This window comes from Salminus brasiliensis, chromosome 2 (genome assembly GCF_030463535.1).
Source record: "Salminus brasiliensis chromosome 2, fSalBra1.hap2, whole genome shotgun sequence".
Classification (NCBI taxonomy): domain Eukaryota; kingdom Metazoa; phylum Chordata; class Actinopteri; order Characiformes; family Bryconidae; genus Salminus; species Salminus brasiliensis.
The window spans coordinates 25066360-25086011 of NC_132879.1; the positions used below are offsets into that span (position 1 = coordinate 25066360).

General features: G+C 38.0%; 2 protein-coding genes across 4 annotated transcripts in view; both read left to right on the forward strand.

Annotated features, from left to right (window-relative positions):
• The first annotated feature begins 779 nt into the window (after nt 1-779).
• On the forward strand, nt 780-12015 carry il17rel (interleukin 17 receptor E-like). Of its 3 annotated transcripts, none has more exons than XM_072673723.1 (18): nt 780-1218; nt 2349-2376; nt 2489-2629; nt 4160-4266; nt 6045-6159; nt 6259-6303; nt 6443-6582; nt 6718-6789; nt 6882-6936; nt 7031-7194; nt 7595-7639; nt 7800-7857; nt 7960-8111; nt 8414-8479; nt 8632-8689; nt 10200-10319; nt 11521-11579; nt 11747-12015. In XM_072673723.1, the coding sequence occupies exons 1-18, from the start codon at nt 1120-1122 to the stop codon at nt 11759-11761; spliced, it is 1539 nt and encodes a 512-aa protein (XP_072529824.1). In that variant the 5' UTR covers nt 780-1119; the 3' UTR covers nt 11762-12015. The 3 variants fall into 3 exon arrangements, with proteins under 3 accessions (XP_072529824.1, XP_072529825.1, XP_072529826.1); XM_072673724.1 differs by having other exon boundaries at nt 11543-11579; XM_072673725.1 differs by lacking the exon at nt 10200-10319.
• A 6693-nt stretch (nt 12016-18708) lies between these two features.
• pim3 (Pim-3 proto-oncogene, serine/threonine kinase) overlaps nt 18709-19652 on the forward strand; it is a 34451-nt gene continuing 33507 nt past the window's right edge. Inside the window, exons 1-2 of the mRNA XM_072673727.1 lie at nt 18709-18813; nt 19004-19162. Coding sequence (XP_072529828.1) covers nt 19138-19162 — 25 coding nt within the window. The 5' untranslated portion in view covers nt 18709-18813; nt 19004-19137. The remainder of the gene's footprint in view (nt 18814-19003; nt 19163-19652) is intronic.

Sequence of the window (19652 nt, forward strand, 5' to 3'; positions counted from 1 at the left end):
TAACCGCAGACTTCTTATGCTGGGTGTCTGGATGGGACCGGGAACAGTGGGTGAGAATTACGCTCCCCTGTTCGCCGCGAGAGACCCCGGAGAGAGCCCAGCCGTGCGTCTCATTTATTTTTTTCGAGGACCATTTATTGAGGCTTAGTATATTCTGCCCTGCTTGATTTAATACACACCGATTAAAAGTAGCAGGACGATGCTTTCCCCCTTTTTCTAATGTAAATCGCACTGCTAGTCCCTGCCACTGCCAGTCAGTCAAAAGTTTACACTCATTCGCAATCTACAGTTTGTGCTACCAGGTCTGTATGTATCTCATCTCGTGTTAATCAGGTTATAAAAGAAAACGTGTGCGAAATGTGTTTATTTTGGGGGATTTACATTACTCACTCTTTTATTATTATTATTTACTAATGATGCAGCATGTATAGAAAACTGGGTGCCTCACTTTTTGTCTCTTTATGATAATCTGTAAAAATGATTGAATATATGTACATGTAGTATGTATACTAACAAGAAATTATTTAAATAAACTGCACTTGTTGCTTCAAATAACAACTAAAAAAACGTACCAGGTCAAAAAAAGTACCAGTCAGGTCAAGTCAAGTCAAGTCAAATTTATTTGTATAGCGCTTTTTACAACTGTTGTCGTCACAAAGCAGCTTTACATAATTATTACTTAATAAAGACCACAGTGTAACGTATTAAATTATTACAGAAATAAATTTAATTAAATGTTAAACTAAAGGTAAATGACTAAAATGCATCTTAGTAAAAAACAAAAAAACAAAACAAAAATAAATGACTCGTGTTTTATTTGTCGTATATGGAGCGAACTAAGCTCGTTTCTACCCTCCTGTGATCATCACCACAACATTTACCTGTTTGATTGAATCGGCTCTGTTCTGAGAAGCACGTGCGGAAGCACACTAGAGGGCACTGCTATCTTAAAGTTGAGATTGGAAAGAATTTTTTTTTAATTTGTGGAGAGACAGGTATCAAAATGATTTAGTGTGACAGTTTTCCCAGAGAGTGCCGCCTTCCTCATTAGTTGTCTGCTCCGCTGAGCGGCAGACAGCAGTGCTCTGTCCTCGGCTGCACACGGAGGCCAGACTGAAGATGAAATTAGCTCTGTTCTTGCTGCTCAGTGTCCTCCAGATTGAGCCCCGAAACAGCACAATTAGGCAGATCCAGCAATGTGGAGTTCATTGCTCTGAGGTATGTAAATATCACCATTGGGCAATGCACTGATAAATAGATCTTCACTTGACTTGAAAATATTCTTTTCAGTTGAATGAAGTTGTTGGAGTGTAGCTCAGTTAAAATGACTTACTCACTGACCTGCAAAAAAGTTTTTACTAAACTTAGTAGTATTAGTAATGTGAGTATGAGTATATTAAGTTTTACTATATGATTAGTATATTATAATATTATGATTATGTTGCACACCTGAGCATTAGAACAGTCTTATGCGATGGTTCGGTGACTTTTATCAATCATTTATAAATAGTTCTGATCAGAGGAGAATGGGTCCCACTTGTGAGTCTTGGTTCCTCCCAAGGTTTCTTCTGAGGGTGTTTTTCCTTGGCACCTTCACATTTGACTTCACATTTGAGGGTCTTAGATTATTATTGTAACTGGATCATCTCCATTTAGCACTTGATGCACTTGGCGAGCAGTAACAACTACGAATTATTATAATAATAACAATGAAACTTATATAGCTAATAGAAAACCACTTGCACTAAAATATACAGTATAGTTTCTGTTTATGCTCTCTGTTAGTCAACATATGTCTCCAATGAAGATTTAAGCTTCATAGAGCAAGCTTGTGCCATCCAAATGGTCCTGTGTAGCATGTGATACATTGAGGGTCCAGTAGCTTGTCATTGCCCTTATTGTTTTTCTGATAATTGCATGTTGCAGTTCTCTCTGTCACTGGTAGCTTTTGACCCTGTGCCAGGTCAGTGTCTGACCACATATCTCAGAGTGTTATGCAGTGAACGTTATTTGACTTATTTTAGTTTAGTTAAGTGCATGTTTTGGTGTTTTAGAAATTTTATAAACTGTTTTTTTTTGTAACAAAAGGAGGAGAAGGACACTACTACTAGGACTTAGTGTCAATCATATAGAAAACGTCACAGTAATCCAAAAATCCTAATTTTCCTTTTTGCATAACCAGGAACTGCAGTCTTCACTTAGCCAAATGTGGGAAACCCCTTCCATTATACCATTTTAGACTGCACTTCCTTCTGACTAACAAAAAAAGACTTTGGACTACTGATTGGTTCTGTATAACGTGTGACATGGTGTATGGTTACTTGACTCTTAAGAACTCTTTTGAACAGGGGCTGCACTGTAAATCCAGACCTTACTGTGAGTACCAAATTGTATTTTTTAAGCAGATGCATGTATTCAGCATAGATCTACACCAAAACACAGAGTTAACACCAAATTAATACAGCTTTAATATTCAATTTCTCTCCAGTGTCATTATCACGCTGCAAGAAACATCAAGACTGGAATAATGGCACTAACATCCATAATGCCAGCCTGTCCAGTGTCGTGAGATGTGAAGAAGGAAAGTGTTCACTCAACCTCAACATTGCCATAATGATGACACTTTACGGTACGTTTGACACAGAGCTGCGCCCCACTTGTGCACATTTAACTTGATTGCAAATATCCTGATCTTTAAACAAAGGTGTCTTTCTTTGCTTCCTGCTTTGTCTCCCTTGTTGTGTGTGTGTGCGCGCGAGTCTGCGTGTTTGTGTATGTAATCAGTCGATCATTTGCTGAAAGTGATTGATTTACAACACAAAGATAATCCACATGGCTGTCACATTTAATGTTGTCTGACATGCCAACATAACTATTTGTAGAATTGATAGTTTCATAATTTGAGAAACACAGCGATGATGGAAAAATATAAGTTTTTTTTTCACTTTTGTTTCTATGTGGTCTATATAGTCTATTTAAACTCAGGGCATGACAATATTGAGCTTTCAGTGATTTCTTTGAACTGAGGGAACACAGACAATGTGTACAAGTGCACACATTTTAGCTTTAGCTTTAGTCATCATTATACATACAGGCTATATATATAACTATATACAAATACTGAAGAATGATTATAGATTTACACCAACCAGAAATGTTTCTTGGGTCTCTTGTGTGAGTTTTACATCATGGACTGAGAGGCTGCCATTCAAAAAAGCAGCTCCTGCTCCGAAATCGACACTTTCTAACTCAACTAAAGTGTGCAACCTTCCACACAGACAAAAACAAAGGAACAGAAAGTCCAGTGTTGCCTTAATCCATGCCCATGATAGATATATGTATACTTCTGACCACAACGGTATATGTTGTTTAACCTCTGATAGAGTATACTGTATGTTCATGTTTAGTTTTCTTTTTGATATATGAATGGGTTTGCTGAGGGAAATTCCCTAAAGCATCCTGCTGGAGGTAACATTTGTTTAAACAGGAAACAGATCAAGCAAAGTGTATAGTGGTTCCTTCTGAGCCACAGCTCGACAGAGATTAACTTTCCTTTTCACGAATGCCTTGCTATGTAGCCTGACGTGCTATACAACAAGGAATTCTAGGAATGCAAAGATACTGGGGAAAACTGACATCGCAATTAGTTTTTAATTGTTTTTATTGTTAATGTGCAGCCCTACCCTGACATCTGAGCTTCACATTAACCGCACAACTTCACATTCACATTTCCTTTATGAGGCAAATGTCACACAGCAACAAAATCAATAAAAAAAAAACAGAAAATGCCAACAAATTGCTAGTTGATTTCTCCTGCAGATATCAGACAGTTCTCTTATTTCTGTTAAAAAGTCTGCTAGTTACATCTTACAGATACGAGAGTCTTGAGCTTCACATTCAAAACTGCAATTGATTTATCTGTAAAATCCTGTGTTAGTATGCAACAGTAAAATCACCAGTTTTACCATTACATGTCTAGGAAAACTGTAGCTCAAGCTTACACTGATTAACGTTTCAGTCTATTTCAGTTATTAAGAAAATACCATGTAAAATAACAGGCTTGTTTACAGTGTAGTCATAAAAAAGGTTCACATTTGGTGTTTCTGGCTTTTGGCAGTGTTTATGTGTGATTTTCACGTTAACATGATTTTATGTTAAGCTGATATCCGCGGTGTCTCCATGTGTGTGCATTCGGCTGGGATGTTGGGACGCTGCCAGATTGCAACCTTCCCGCATAACACTAAAGAGCGCATCCCTGGAAAAGAGGTACACATTCAGTCCATTTCTTTCAGCTTAAAATGCACTAATATTATTTAATATATAACCCATGACACTGTTAGTTTGCTCAGCTGAACGGAATGAAAATTACTTCGATTACTATTTTAATTTTTTATTTTAAAATGTAGCTTATGCTTTCTTTGTTCACTGAAACATGATTCACATTAGTTGCCCTTAGCTGGCTTATTGGTGGGTGATTCACTTGTTGCTCAAAAATGAATGAATAAAACGAAAAATAAAAAAGAAACTCAAATGCAGTCTTTCAAACTGTTTATGAACAATAATCAGCATTCTGTCATTAACTTACAGTGGGGAAAAAAGTATTTAGTCAGTCACCAATTGTGCAAGTAAAAAAATGAGAGAGACCTGTAATGACAAAATGAGAAATAAAATTCTGAAAATCACATTGTCTGATTTTTAAAGAATTTATTTGCAAATAATGGTGGAAAATAAGTATTTGGTCACCTACAAACAAGCAAGATTTCTGGCTGTCACAGACCTGTAACTTCTTCTTTAAGAGGCTTCTCTTTCCTCCACTCATTACCTGTATTAATGGCACCTGTTTGAACTCGTTAACAGTATAAGACACCTGCCCACAACCTCAAATAGTCACACTCCAAACTCCACTATGGTGAAGACCAAAGAGCTGTCAAAGGACACCAGAAACAAAATTGTAGACCTGCACCAGGCTGGGAAGACTGAATCTGCAATAGGCAAGCAGCTTGGTGTGAAGAAATCTACTGTGGGAGCAATAATGAAAATGGGAGACCTACAAGACCACTGCTAATCTCCCTCGATCAGGGGCTCCACGCAAGATCTCAGCCCGTGGGGTCAAAATGATCACAAGAACGGTGAGCAAAAATCCCAGAACCACACAGGGGGACCTAGTGAATGACCTACAGAAAGCTGGGACCAACGTTACAAAGGCTACCGTCAGTAACACACTACGCCACCAGGGACTCAGATTTTGCAGCCAGAGGGAGTTGCATCCAAAGAACACCATACCAACTGTGAAGCATGGGGGTGGCAACATCATGCTTTGGGGCTGTTTCTCTGCAAAGAGACTAGGACGACTGGTCCATGTACATGAAAGAATGAATGGGGCCATGTATTGTGAGATTTTGAGTGCAAACCTCCTTCCATCAGCAAGAGCATTGAAGATAACACGTGGCTGGGTCTTTCAGCATGACAATGATCCCAAGCACACTGCCAGGGCAACAAAGGAGTGGCTTCCTAAGAAGCATTTCAAGGTCCTGGAGTGGCCTAGCCAGTCTCCAGATCTCAACCCCATAGAAAACCTTTGGAGGGAGTTGAAAGTCTGTGTTGCCTGCCGACAGCCCCAAAACATCACTGCTCTAGAAGAGATCCAGCAACGGTGTGTGCCAACCTTGTGAAGACTTACAGAAAACGTTTGACTTCTGTCATTGCCAACAAAGGATATATAACAAAGTATTAAGATTAACTTTTGTTATTGACCAAATACTTATTTTCCACCATTATTTGCAAATAAATTCGTTAAAAATCAGACAATGTGATTTTCAGAATTTCTTTTCTCATTTTGTCTCTCATAGTTGAGGTCTACCTATGATGTCAATTACAGGCCTCTCTCATCTTTTTAAGTGGAAGAACTTGCACAATTGGTGACTGACTAAATACTTTTTTTCCACACTGTATTGCTACAATTGGGAGCCTGTCAAAAATATTTTTATGTCTCAACACTAATTTAGAATGGTCAGTTTTAACAATGGAGTGTGTTGTCCTTTCAGGTTGAGGTCCAGTATGACTGTTTTTCTGTCCGGCCTGGACAAGATGTGCTTGTGACCCTGAACACAGTCCCCAACTTCTGCAACAATGTTTGGACACAAAAATACATAATTCCAGGTTCATAGCTGGATGCAATTGTTTTGAGATTGAACATCATTTGTTAAATATGTGCATTTATATAAAACAGAAACTGCTGTCTTTCCTGATTTATGTCAGAATGTGCCCATGAAGACATCAGGAGAACAGTTACAGAGTGCATCAGTAAGTTTGTTTCAGAAAGCCGTTCACACAGTGTGTAATTAAAGAAGCACATTAATCAGAACCATGCTTTGGGACATGCAATATAAAATTTAAATGAAAATGTATCTATGTAAACTTGTATCGCTTGTTATCTTTACAGCTGGAGAGCTGACGTACACAGTAAACACCACAAAAAGAGAAATTATAGTCATTGTGCGGGAGGTCCCTGAGGACGCAGACTACAACCTTAGACTGTGCCTCAAAGGCCGTACTTGCATAGGAACAGGACCACACCGCCTGGTATGGACAAATGACTTAAATGTTAGCATGTTATTTACTGAATAGAAAATTGTCACATCTTAGACAAAGCTTCACTGGCTGTAAACCATTCTTACTCACAGTATGTGTCTGTGTGTGTGTTTCTGTTTCCTCCAGATTAAAAACCAAGATCTGCACATAAATGAGTCATTTCTATACTCCAAAGCTCTTCCTTGTTTGTGCATTGAGGTACAGCGTTGAGGTTTTTGTATACGCAAATCAAGTGCATCATAGTCTGGAGTTATTTTAGAACTGTCAAGCATCACACTGATTTCTTACAGGGTTGGCCTGCAACTACAAATGCACGAAGAGCTCAAGTGTGTCCTTTTAAAAATAGTAAGTGAAATGGGGTTATTATAACCTTTCAAGTTCAGGTACTTTAAAATATGAAATTATTTTTGTTATCTGAGGGTCCTCTTGGCTTTTTTAGACATGGAAGAGTTGTGGTCAGGGGTGACCTATGACCATTACACGCAGACTCTGTCATGGAAGCCTGCGTGCCCTGTCAAGGCAGTCGTGTCGCTGTGTCATGCTGCTGTACCGAAGACGTGTCTTGACTTTGGAAATGTGTCACTGTCCTCTGAAAGACACAGTGTAGGCTCATTTCACTCAGTGTTATTAGTGCATTTTACCTAGCCATTAAAGGAGTAGTCTGGTGAAAAATCTTTAAATCTAACAATTTATTACTTACTACAATTTATTACATACTACAGTCAAACTGTACAACTAGACTACTGTTTCTAACAAATACTAGAAATACACTGTAATCTCCATAAATACATGCCCAAATATGTCTCTCACCTTGCTCAGAACACATTGAACATCTTCAGTTGTTTCAGACAGTTTTAGTTTGAAACCAGTATGACAGGCACTTTGAGTATTATTCATATTCATAGTTTCAGAATAATAAATATATTCCGTTCGATAAGATATGCTTTCTGAATAATGGTTGCTACGGCTAGTTGTGTAAATATTACTTCTGTTTTGGTCTCAGGTGGTGTTTTCTACAGTGGACCCACACCCACAGCTTTGCATGAAGGTAATGGTTGCAGATTGGTTCTGTTTTGCATGACATTCTTGCTTTTAACTACAAAGCATACTAAAGTGATGACATAACAGATAGGAAACGACTTTGATGACCTAGCATCATGACTTGCATGTGCTATCTTGTTGAATGATGCAAATATTTTCCTATTCAGTTCACCACTGAGGCGGGCTTTTGGATAGAGTGTCCATTCAGTTCTGAACGTTATCCAGGTATTAAGTTCTTTGCCACATTAAATCATGTCACGCATTTTAAACTATTGACTTTTTGACTGAACAATTTGGCTTGTATGAAGCATGTCCATATTTGGGTAGGGTGGGATCTGAAGGTGGCTTCCAAAGCTGATCAGCACTGGGCTGAGATATCGTCATGGTTTCCAGCCAGGTTTGCGGTGGGTCTGTGCAAGATGTCCAGCTCAGCTACTTGTGAACAACCTGAAGAAAGCCCATTTTTAAATATCTCTGTGGTATGAGACTATTGACAGGTTTATGCACACAATTACACAATGCACACAATGCCATCAAGTGTGTCATTGCTCTCAAATGACATATTCCAAATACCTTTTTGAAGGACTAACTGTTGTATTTGGATAGAGTCCCATGGGAAAACATTGTTAATACAGTACCGTATTATACTCCTCAAAGACATAATTCATGCCGTGAGTGATGACAAGATAAAACAACAGTGATTCCTCAGTATAGGGAGGGGACACAAACTACAAATAAATAGTTTAGATTGTGTGCTCACATTCTAACACTTCTGTTTCAGGCCAAAATGAAGACTTCAGTTGTCAACTTGTCAGTGGGTATGTGCGACGCAAGTATTTGCATTCAGGTATGGCAATGAGAAATACGTAAGAAACTGTTTTTGTCTCTTGGCATAATCCCCAAAATAAACTTTCATAACTGACATTGGAATCTTCTCAAGAACTGCAGTATAAAATGGGCTGTTATGGTGGACTGATATGTAGCTTGCTCTTTTTAAAGGTGAGGAGGTTAGATGTGCAGTTCGCCATCCAGGAACTCAGATGCAACCTCAAGTGCTGTGAGTAGGCCATTACTCATTACAACTTTACTCATTACTCTGTACCATAACTCATTACAACTTTTCTCATTACTCTGTACCATTACTCATTACAACTTTTCTCATTACTCTTTGCCATTACTCATTACAATTTAATCATTACTCTTTGCCATTACTCATTACAACTTTACTCATTACTCTGTACCATTACTCATTACAACTTTACTCATTACCCTTTACCATTACTCATTACAACTTTACTCATTACTTTTTGCCATTACTCATTACAACTTTATTCATTACTCTGTACCATTACTCATTACAACTTTACTCATTACTCTTTGCCATTACTCATTACAACTTTACTCATTACTCTGTACCATTACTCATTACAACTTTACTCATTACTCTGTACCATTACTCATTACAACTTTACTCATTTTTCTTTGCCATTACTCATTACAACTTTACTCATTACTCTTTGCCATTACTCATTACAACTTTACTCATTACTTCTTACCATTACTCATTACAACTTTACTCATTACTCTTTACCATTACTCATTACAACTTTACTCATTACTCTTTACCATTACTCATTACCACTTTACTCATTACTCTTTGCCATTACTCATTACAACTTTGCTCATTACTCTATGCCATTACTCATTACAACTTTACTCATTACTCAATTTCACTTTACTCATTACTCTTTGCCATTACTCATTACAACTTTACTCATTAGTCCTTACCATTACTCATTACAACTTTACTCATTACTCTTTACCATTTCTCATTACAACTTTACTCATTACTCTTTGTCATTACTCATTACAACTTTACTCATTACTCTTTGTCATTACTCATTACAACTTTATTCATTACTCCTTACCATTACTCATTACAACTTTACTCATTACTCTTTACCATTACTCATTACAACTTTACTCATTAAAACTTTACTCATTACTCAATACCACTTTACTCATTACTTCTTACCTTTACTCATAACTCTTTACCATTACTCATTACCATTACTCATTACAACTTTACTCATTACTCCTTACCAGTACTCATTACAACTTTACTCATTACTCCTTACCAGTACTCATTACAATTTTACTCATTACTCAATACCACTTTTCTCATTACTCTTTACCATTACTCATTACAACTTTACTCATTACTCTGTACCATTACTCATTACAACTTTACTCATTACTCTTTGCCATTACTCATTACAACTTTACCATTATTTGTTATTATTTGTTATATCACACCTTTACCCATTACAACATTACTCTCTCCTCTTTACCATTACTCATTACTGGCTTGCACAGTTCTGTTGTTTTGAAGCAGATTTTGTATTTAAAGCAATCTGTGTAGTATACAATTAAAGCTCAGAACATTTTATATTGTAAATTCTAATATCAGTATCAAGATGTCTTAATGAACCTGACATATATGTAATGTTAGACATTTATTAACCAGGGTGGGAACATTTTAATACAGTGCAGTCTTTATTTTACAGCTGACCAGCAGTTTGTTCAGTGGAATAAAAGTGATGTTCTTAAGAAGTATGCACTGCCACTTGCTGTCTTTGTGCTAGCATTTGTGATGGCTTTTTTGGCTGGGAATGTGACTTTGAAAGGTAAAATAACTGAACTCTTGTATTGTTACTAACTTTTCAGAGAGCCACAAGTGTTTATAGCAGATGCGCATTGTTTCAGTATATTGAATGATCTTATACAGACCATTATCGTATATACTGCTGAATCAATACTTAATTTCCCAAATCATATAGAGCGGGGGTGTCCGACAAATTTAGACAAATTTAGCACTGTACCTCGTGTAATAAACCTGATTCATCTTATTAGCTGCAAAGACTGACTGCCTAAGAATGTTAGTGGGGTCCAGGACCTAATATGTCTACTTTAGTTGCAAAACCCCCAGCTGATCAATACATAAAAAAATAATAATACTGTGAACCTCAAACAGTGTTTCGTCATTTTGCAAAAGAAAACCAAAACAAAGCTGTAAAACAAGCCAATTCGAAAACTCCTGTACTGCTTTGTCACAGTCTTGAAAATCATGAGGTCCCCAAAATGTACACACACCCAGCCCACTAGCAAAAGCCCTGTTTAAAGCTGGCAAAGCTATTAATATGGGATGCCACTTTGGGCAAATATGTTGATACTTGTTATTCTAGAGAAAAGCACATTACTTCTGGACTCTCGCTATGGAAATACGGGTTGCTACATGAACAAGGACACGACAAAGCCAAGTCAGGGAAAACGAGGGGGTTCTAGGCTAAAAGCTAACCAGCTACAATCTTTTCAGCTAGTTAACTGCACGCCTCACCAAGAGAAAACAAAAAAGACACTGAAAGGACAGCTAAACTAATTGGTAAATAATTAGTCTTTTTGTTAGTGTTAAACCTATGCTATGGCATGCAGCTTCTGTAATCCACCACCACTCGTTAACCAGCCAATAAAAGGAGAGCTTATTTCGAGGCAAAATAACAGGGTTGTAAATGGGTTTGTAAAACTGCTTCTGTGCATTTTCACCTCAACCAAAGTCGCAATCTTATTTATACAGCAAAGATCAACTCAGCATTCCATGGCACCTTTAAGCTTATATGAAATGACTTTGTGAGTTTTTTTTTTTAGTTTATTCTGTGGGTGGATTGGTGAAATTTTACAGCTGCAAAATAACTGTCTGATAACTTTTGTAAATCCATTGCAAATAAATATTTAGACCTAAATTAAATTATAGCTTTAGGAACACATAGCTTGAGGATTGGCATAATAGGAAAATTGTATTACCTTTATGACTGGTGTTTATGTTTTCAGCCTGTGGGGACAAAAAAAGCAGAAGCCGGACAATACCCCCTCATGTAGAACATCAGCAGGTAAGAAAAGTGTAATTTAATTTGCTATAATTATTAACTACTATAATTATAACTGGCACATGAAATGGAAATGGAATAGAAACAATAGAAATTAATGTATTTTTAGAGGGAGTACAGTCCTCCTTGCGAACATGAACCACCTGAACATCTCTTTCTTCCTGTATTAGAAACAGAGACTCTGATCCACACAGTGAGTGAGGACATGGATACAGGGCTACATCTGATCTAGGGCTATGGGTGGCCATTGTCTGGCTGCAATAGGAGACTGCAGGTGGAGGTGCCAATAAAACTTGTTTCAGCACCTTAATCGGCTTGACCTGGATTGAGCTACGCTTTTGACACGGTTATGCTTTTAATATCGTGTTCTGTCATGAGAAATTGGACCCAAAAAAAAAATTATAATCTGATAATGTGTTTCGAAATATTAATACACAATCTAATAACAATCTAATTTCTGAACAATTATATTTAGGGATGTAGAGTTAAAACTGACTCTTTATTCTCACTCTCTCTCTCTCTCTCTCTCTCTCTCTCTCTCTCTCTCTCTCATATACACACACGGTTGTTCTGTTTTGCATTGGAAACAGAGATTAGACCTATAGGTTAAGATGAGAAATATCTGTCTGTAGGCTCATTTTTGACATCATTGAACTTGTACAAGAGATCATTGTAATTCTGCAGCTGTAATAAACTGTCCTCTTCCTTTCCAGCAATTGCTAAAGTCTGGGTACAGCAGGGGGCAGCATTGTACAGTTTACAGTGAGTCTGCTGTAAGAAACTGGGCCTATAGTATAGCTGTAATGTGTGTGTGGATGGATATGTTACTACAACTAGGTCACAAATGGGCGGTCACAAAAACTGGGTCAGAAATGCGTGGTCAGCTAACAGACACCTTGGGCTCTGGGCTGTGTAAACTGGAATATTCACTATTATATTAACTATTACTGTGCTGTATGTGTTTATGTGAACAGTTGAAGTCTAATAAGAAATTGTGGTGCACAGGTTTTTGTTGAAACAATTATTAATTTCACTGATATTTAGCATCTAGGTGTGTAATGGGGAGTAATTTTGGATGTAGTTTCTGTCATCATGTAATTGAGAAAATGTTAGGCTGGTGTCAGATTTTTTTTATAGTCCAGCTCAAGTAGCTTCCATTGCTTAACATCTCAACTTGCACTGAAATAGCTTACAGTAATGAATTCCTGGTGCATGTACGGTTGGGGTTTGGAAGGGTTGAGAGAAGAAAGCTCTGCACTTTGCTGATGAAAACATTCCTAAAGGATGGAGTAAAGCTTACACAGTGGAAATCCACCAGAACTGTTGGGCAGATGCAGAAAGCAGTGAGGTAAGTGCAGATAGGTCTCTCTTGTTTTAATCCCTGCTTAAAGTCTTATTCTGAATGGTAAAGAGTATAGAACAGTGAGGCATATATAGTGAGTACAGTGAGTGTATATAACTTTATATAACCAGGCTAGCAAGTGTTACCTTGAATGTCTTACAAACATCAGTTCTTACTGTAAGTGAGGTTCACAGAGTAGAGTAGAAGGTTCACCAGGTTCATTAAACGTGTGTGTGTGTGTGTCAATGGCTGTCTCTGTGTGTGCAAGAGAGAGAGAAAGGGCTCTCACAATGTTTTGGGGAGTGGTAAACACTGTGAAAGTGAGCCATGAGAAAGTAATTGCAGCAATGATCTCATCGTCTTTAGGGCTCAGCTGTGAGAGACACGGCATTCGTTCTCCTCAGTGGTTGACCCAGTCTGCCTGCAAGTTAAAGACAGAGGTAGATTTAAGTCTAACTAGGTCAAAAATCACTACACCTATAATTGTCATTGGGCTAGACTAAGTGTACATTCTCCTACCTGTGTAACATGATTGCAATATAAGTGACTATAAGTGAATATAAGAGCATCAGCCAAATGCTGTAAATGTAGCAAAATGATCCCGCATAGAAACGGCCATATAAGTTAATTGTTCCAGTCCAAAAATACTACCTCTTTGGTCCGCTAGTAGCAGGGTTAAAACACACACACACACACACACACACAAACCTGTCTGTCATGTTTTCGAAGAAGAATTGAAAAAACAGCGCTGGGAGACAACGTCTCTGCCTGGAACTGGAGGTAGCTATAGCTGACTTGATGCCTTGCTGTCCATGATGTCTAGGAAGGCACTGTAGTGATGAAGGTCTGTGTAACCAAATCATGAAGGCAACAATATGTCTTGGCAATTCCAAAGGGAACAGCAGCTCATTGCTAGTTATCAGCATTTAGCTGTGTTGTCATTAGCTATTAGTATTTTTGGCCAAAAAAGTAGGCTACATAACTACACTTTGATTCAGCCAGGACTAAGCATCTTCCTTCCTTAGTATCGTAGCATGTGTATCCTATCTGAGTAGGCAGCATTTCTTGAGTTTCAGACAGAGCCAATGTTGCAGAAAATCCTACAGTTTATAAACCAGAAATGAATGGACCAACATCAGTGGAAAAAAATGATTTCTTATTTCATGGTTAAGATTAGGTTTAGGTGTATATCAAGGAGTAGGTTAAGATTAGGATTAGGTGTATGAGAAGGTGTAGGTTCAGGTTAGGTTCAGGTGTAGTTTAGGGTTATGTATAAGTATAGGTGATTAAGGTTAGGTTAGGGATAGGCTTAGGTGTAGATTTAAGTAATCAAATTATATTTTACATTTTTGTCATTTTTGGTTACAGTAATGTTGGGTTTGACGAGTTGATACTCTGTTGAGGAGTCGTCTATAGTAGTTTGTGTCGGTTAAGGTCATGTTTTATTTGAACGTAGCAATTCATTTTTACAGGAGAATTTACAAATTTCAAAACAATCAGTGTGGCCTTTTGCACTGAAATGTAAATGTACTCAGTTTCCTTTTTAGAAGGGCAGTGGAACAACTTGGTGCATATATCATCAGGAATTGCAAAATACCTCTGTGGTTCTGAAGAACCTTCCCATTATTGTAAAGGTTCTATACCTTTTTTGAAGTGTTCAGTGTTGCCTTTCATGTGCTTCTTTCACAGTGGACAGTGCTGTGTCCACGAACCCTAGCACTGTGTTATCATGCAGTTTAACCTAAGCAAGGAATGTATGTTCTGACCCATAGTGCCCATGGTCTCTTCTGTGGAGGTCAACTGCCACTAGCTCCTTATTTGTGGGACAAGTAACATTGCCACCTAGAGACACACTGACTACACAACTGGTGACAAAAAGAACCACAGATTTACCATCTGTTGTCAGTGTGTGCTCTAACCTCCAGGCTGGACAGGTCAGAGGTCAAGATGAGTTAATGTGTGAAGGGTCAAACTCATTCAGGGTGAGCTGAACATTGCCATTGAGTCTCTTTTTCATTGTTGGATTCCTAAAAATAAAGCCCTGTCTTGGGACAAATTTCACACTGCAGGGTTTCTTATTTAGTCAGATAACTTAAGCCCAAAGTTCAAAACTGTCCAATAGGAATGTCCCTTATTCTGTTTTCTAAATTACGTTCTTGACTTTAGGATTCAGTTTGTAGACTAAATCGAGTAATCTTGCTTTGTGAAATAATTAACGTTTATTTTGGGGTATAATATGTAATTACTATGTTGTATGCCGATTCTGCCTTTTTTGTTTTGTTTTGTTTACATCATTGTAATGTAATGATTTATGACTTCCATTAAAAGTTAGTTTTGTTATCTTGTATGTAAAGTGGATATTTTGGAGATGTGCTGAAGAAAATGCAAAACCTGTATATGTGTCTTCTGAGGGTCACAAATTTTCTATTTTTCATAGAAACCAATTGCAATAAATAAAACTGGTCACCTGGATGCAATTGCTAAAGAGGCAACAAAGGGGCAGGGCTTCTGCTATTTATGTACCAAAGTTCCAATGAGCTTTCTTTTAAACTTGAATCTGAAAGTTAGAGGAAATCATTTTTCACACTGAAAAGAATGCATTGTGTGATCATGTACACATGACCAGTAGTGTGGATAGTAAACAAGGTCTTAATAGCATTAGCAAAGTCATCATGCAGTACATTCCTCATCACTCATTATGATCAACTGCAGTCAAATGTAGCTATTAGTTTTCTCACAGCCTTCTCAGCCTATGATCCATCTTATGTCTGATCCAGCACATGGTGGCTGTATTTCATAACAGTTTTAGTTGTCACATACGCTCGTCAGCACATCTGATTTACCTACCGGAAATAATCAGCTCTAGGAAATTATGTCTCCAAAATGAATTTCTGCGAAAGTGAGTCCGTACTCCTGGTAGAGCCTGCAGTTGCTAATGGACAGTGGTCTCTAGGGAGTCTAGAGTGAAGCTCCAAATCACTAAGCATCTTACTGGAAGTGTTGAGATAATTGGCTCCTGCTTTTGCTAATAATTACTGATGTACCTGCCTCATGCTTAATTTGACTTTAAGGAGAATCGTGTTCTTACAAAAACAGCAATATGAAATAAGAAGCATGAAGAGTAACCAAGCACACATTATCAGATCAGAAGGCATTAAAATGTCAAACGTTTGGAGAGGGAAGCCTACAAACACTATACTGTTTCTTATTGTTGCTGTTATGCAAAAATCTTGTATCTTCATTTTTTATGTTATCTTTCACATTTATTTTTTTTGCACTTTTTGACATAATTCGAAACTGGCATTGTATCTTAATGAGTAATGGTCCAGTATATCCTTATGATGTACTCAACCTGTAGCCTTTTGGGTTTGTTAATTGTTAAGTAATTTTTTATTAAAAAATAATAATTATTAAATTAATGGCCCAATAGAAGTACTCCAACATGACTTGGAATAAAATCTTTTTATAGTCTTTGGATTTTGCAAGCCAGCCACATTATGCAAAAATGTTGCTAGCTGTTTCTCCTGCAGTTACGACTGATTTATGACACAGCATATGCTTGTGCTGACCCCTCCCCTTAAACAGCCCTGCATAAAGAGATGAGTAAATGATAGCAGTGATAAATGAGTCCAAAGCATATGGAAATAAATGGGTTAGAACAGACACCCCCCAACGCCCCAATATTCAAACTCACTTTTCAGATATTCATGACTCGTTGTCTGGTTATTCAAATTGGGGAGGGGCCAGTGTCTCATTTCTAAACAAAGAGGACAATAGTGTAAACACCTGTTACCAGCCGCTGGCAAAGAAAGGAGTTGGAAAAAGCTTAGTGCTTAGACAGCAGCCTTGCTTCTCCTTTAAGGAAGCTCTCTCTTCTTATTGGTGTTTATATTGTACAATCTATGTAGACTATAAAATATGAAGTACAATGTAAAGACAAGTAGTACAATGTTTTGCTTTCCTGAGTGTGTAATTGTAGTTTACACTTCTGCCCGGTCAAAGTTGAATGGGTTTATTGGAGAGGATGAGGGGACACTCCCATGTCTAGTGACCCCTTCACTCCTTTCGCTGGAGTAGGGCGTAGGCTCCCTTGGGACTGTTCAGTGAGAGGCTAGAGCAGATGGTCTCTGGTGTAGCACCCCCCTACCCCTGCTCCCACCGCCCCAAAACAACCTCATCCTTTCTGCTCCTTTAGACTTCACTGAATCAGCACCAACATAGACCACTGTTTATCCACTATATCTGTATGTATCTGTCCCCATGCTGTTTGCTTCATGCTGTGTCTTCCAAAGAGCTGTCAATCACATGGAAAAGTATGCATTGGAAGACAGGTAAGCAGTAGAAGCAGAGTAGAAGAAGATTAAAGCTACAGAATAATGAATTGTGCAGAACTTAAAAGGAGGCACTCCTCATCATCCTCAATCATATTGTAATGTGGTGTGTGCTCTTGTATACAAAGGAGGGCAGTTTTTCTTGTTGTACCAGGACAAAGACACCCTGATGGGGGTAAATAATGAACAACAGGAGGCCAGGATAATGCCATTGTCAACCTTTAAGTTTAATTAGCTCACTCTCATAGCTATCTCATAGCTAAGTATCTCATTATAGAGGACTGAGGGTCTGCAAACACTCCACCACTTAACACATAGACAGACACACAGGGTGCAGAAAGTTGTGGTGATGGTGGTCATTGTACTGGTTTCTCCTTACTGTTTCTCCTTTCTTGCCAGTGAACATATTTCTTTCACATATTTCACATTTAAAATAGTAAAAAAAAAAAAAGGCTAAAAAAATAGACTCTAGAATCTAGCCCATAACAGAACACGTTTTGTAATATTTGGTAAATTATTACAAATATCACATCCTACTCCAGCAACAGTAAATGAAAGAAAATACATGATGTGGACTGACAACATCAGTCATGCAGTCTCTGCTACCCTTTCAGTAGCACATGCACATGTACTAAGCGTCATATATAGAGCTAAATAACTACAAACCTGGGTTGTCATAAAACCCACTGTGATAGCTGGTTTAATCTTTTAATAAGTAAAGTGATTTTCTAACACAGGACAGAGCGAAGTGAGGCAAAGGGCATGAAAAGTGATGCTTACTTAACTTACTTAACTTAACTTAGCATATGGTAGACCAATAATTACATTTAGCTTTCCAGCTGATGTTATTGGCCATTAAAGAGGCACTGCATTTCCCTTCAACCTGATTTCTCTTGAGCGTTGACTGTATTTCTATTCCTTTCCAGAACTTGGAGGATGGGAAAATATTGTAAGCCACAATGAATTCTTCTGCAGAATGTACATGGGGCTCATATGTGCTTTATTTCCATGCAGCCAACACTAAATGTTTACTTCTGATTGTAGAGAAGGCCTCAAGCCAAAGAAAATTGGTTCATTTTGTGTTATTCTCATGTGAACTCTCGTGAATAAAGAAGCACTGATTTAAACAACTAATGACAGTGTTGGTCATTAAAGTGTGTTCCTTAATAGTAATGACTTCATGAAAACAGAGTTACTGGAGTCAAGATCCCAGGCGGTTCAGGAATGGATTTGTCTTGCCCTGACTCATTAATTAACTGCACAGTTTACACTCAATCTCAATATATGAAACAAAAAAACTAAAGTTGGGATTTCCTATGCTGAAGCCCCATGCTTACTGTGAAGCACGGTGAAGGTAGTGCAATTGTGTGGAGCTGTTTTGCTGTCCTAGATTGTGGACAGCTTGCAGTCATGCGGGGATCAGTGGATTCTCTACAGCAGACGTCTACAGCAGATTGTTAGGGCACCTGTCTGTGATCTGAAACTGAGTCATGCAACAGGCTCCATCTCATGCTGTGGTGTCATCTGAAGCAGACCACTGAAGCAAGTCAGTCTACAAATATGGGTAAATAAGGGCAGTTTTGTATAACTGCCAAGAAGGCAACAAGATCTCATAAAATTTGTCCATATACCACTAAAGTGGTATTCGTACATATTTTGCGATTCACAAGAAGCTCCTGTCTAATATTTTGTACATATTTACGATTCACAAGAAGCTCCTGTCTAATATTTTGTACATATTTACAATTCACAAGGAGCTCTCGTCCACTGGTGGAGCTGTTTTGCCAAATACACAACCCAGCCTGCCATGTCTTCGAAGAGGAATTGAGACAACAGCAGCACCACAGCATTCTGCTTTTCTCAGCTTGAAGCTTCCAAAAAGGGATTAATGGACAGAAACACCTGCAGAAATGGTAAGAGCTATGTTCTGTTATGTTAAGGGTTAGGGTTAAGTATCTGTTAAGCTTAGGTTATGGTTAAAGTTAGGTTAAGTTTAAGTTTAGATATAACTCAACTTCTGAACTCAACTCAACTTCTGAATTGATGTCTTTTCTGTTACTTGCTCTCTCTCTCTCTAATATCTGAATATGGGTTAACATATTTCTCGATGAATGATCACATGTGTTCAATACTCCAGACAGTTCCAAAGAAAGACTTCTCATAACTGCATCATGTTTTAGCATGGGTTTGCAGAAAGGTACTTTTATCTGTTTGGTACACTGCTGCCAAACAGGGCCTTCGTCATCACTCCAGATGTAAAACAAAACATGTCAGGATGAGGAGACAGAGCGGTCTCCTTGGTAACATCCACACATAGAACTGTAAACAAAAACATATGCACTTTCATTCACGTGGACGTGCCATGAGCTCATCAAGCCACTCACTGTAGTGCTATTATATCCC

Excerpts from the sequence above, each read along its gene's own strand:
- il17rel (XM_072673723.1), top strand. The coding sequence starts at position 1,120 with ATGAAATTAGCTCTGTTCTTGCTGCTCAGTGTCCTCCAGATTGAGCCC. Across the intron at positions 6,304-6,442 it reads AACAGTTACAGAGTGCATCA|CTGGAGAGCTGACGTACACA; the intron begins GTAAGTTTGTTT and ends TTATCTTTACAG. Across the intron at positions 6,790-6,881 it reads TTCCTTGTTTGTGCATTGAG|GGTTGGCCTGCAACTACAAA; the intron begins GTACAGCGTTGA and ends GATTTCTTACAG.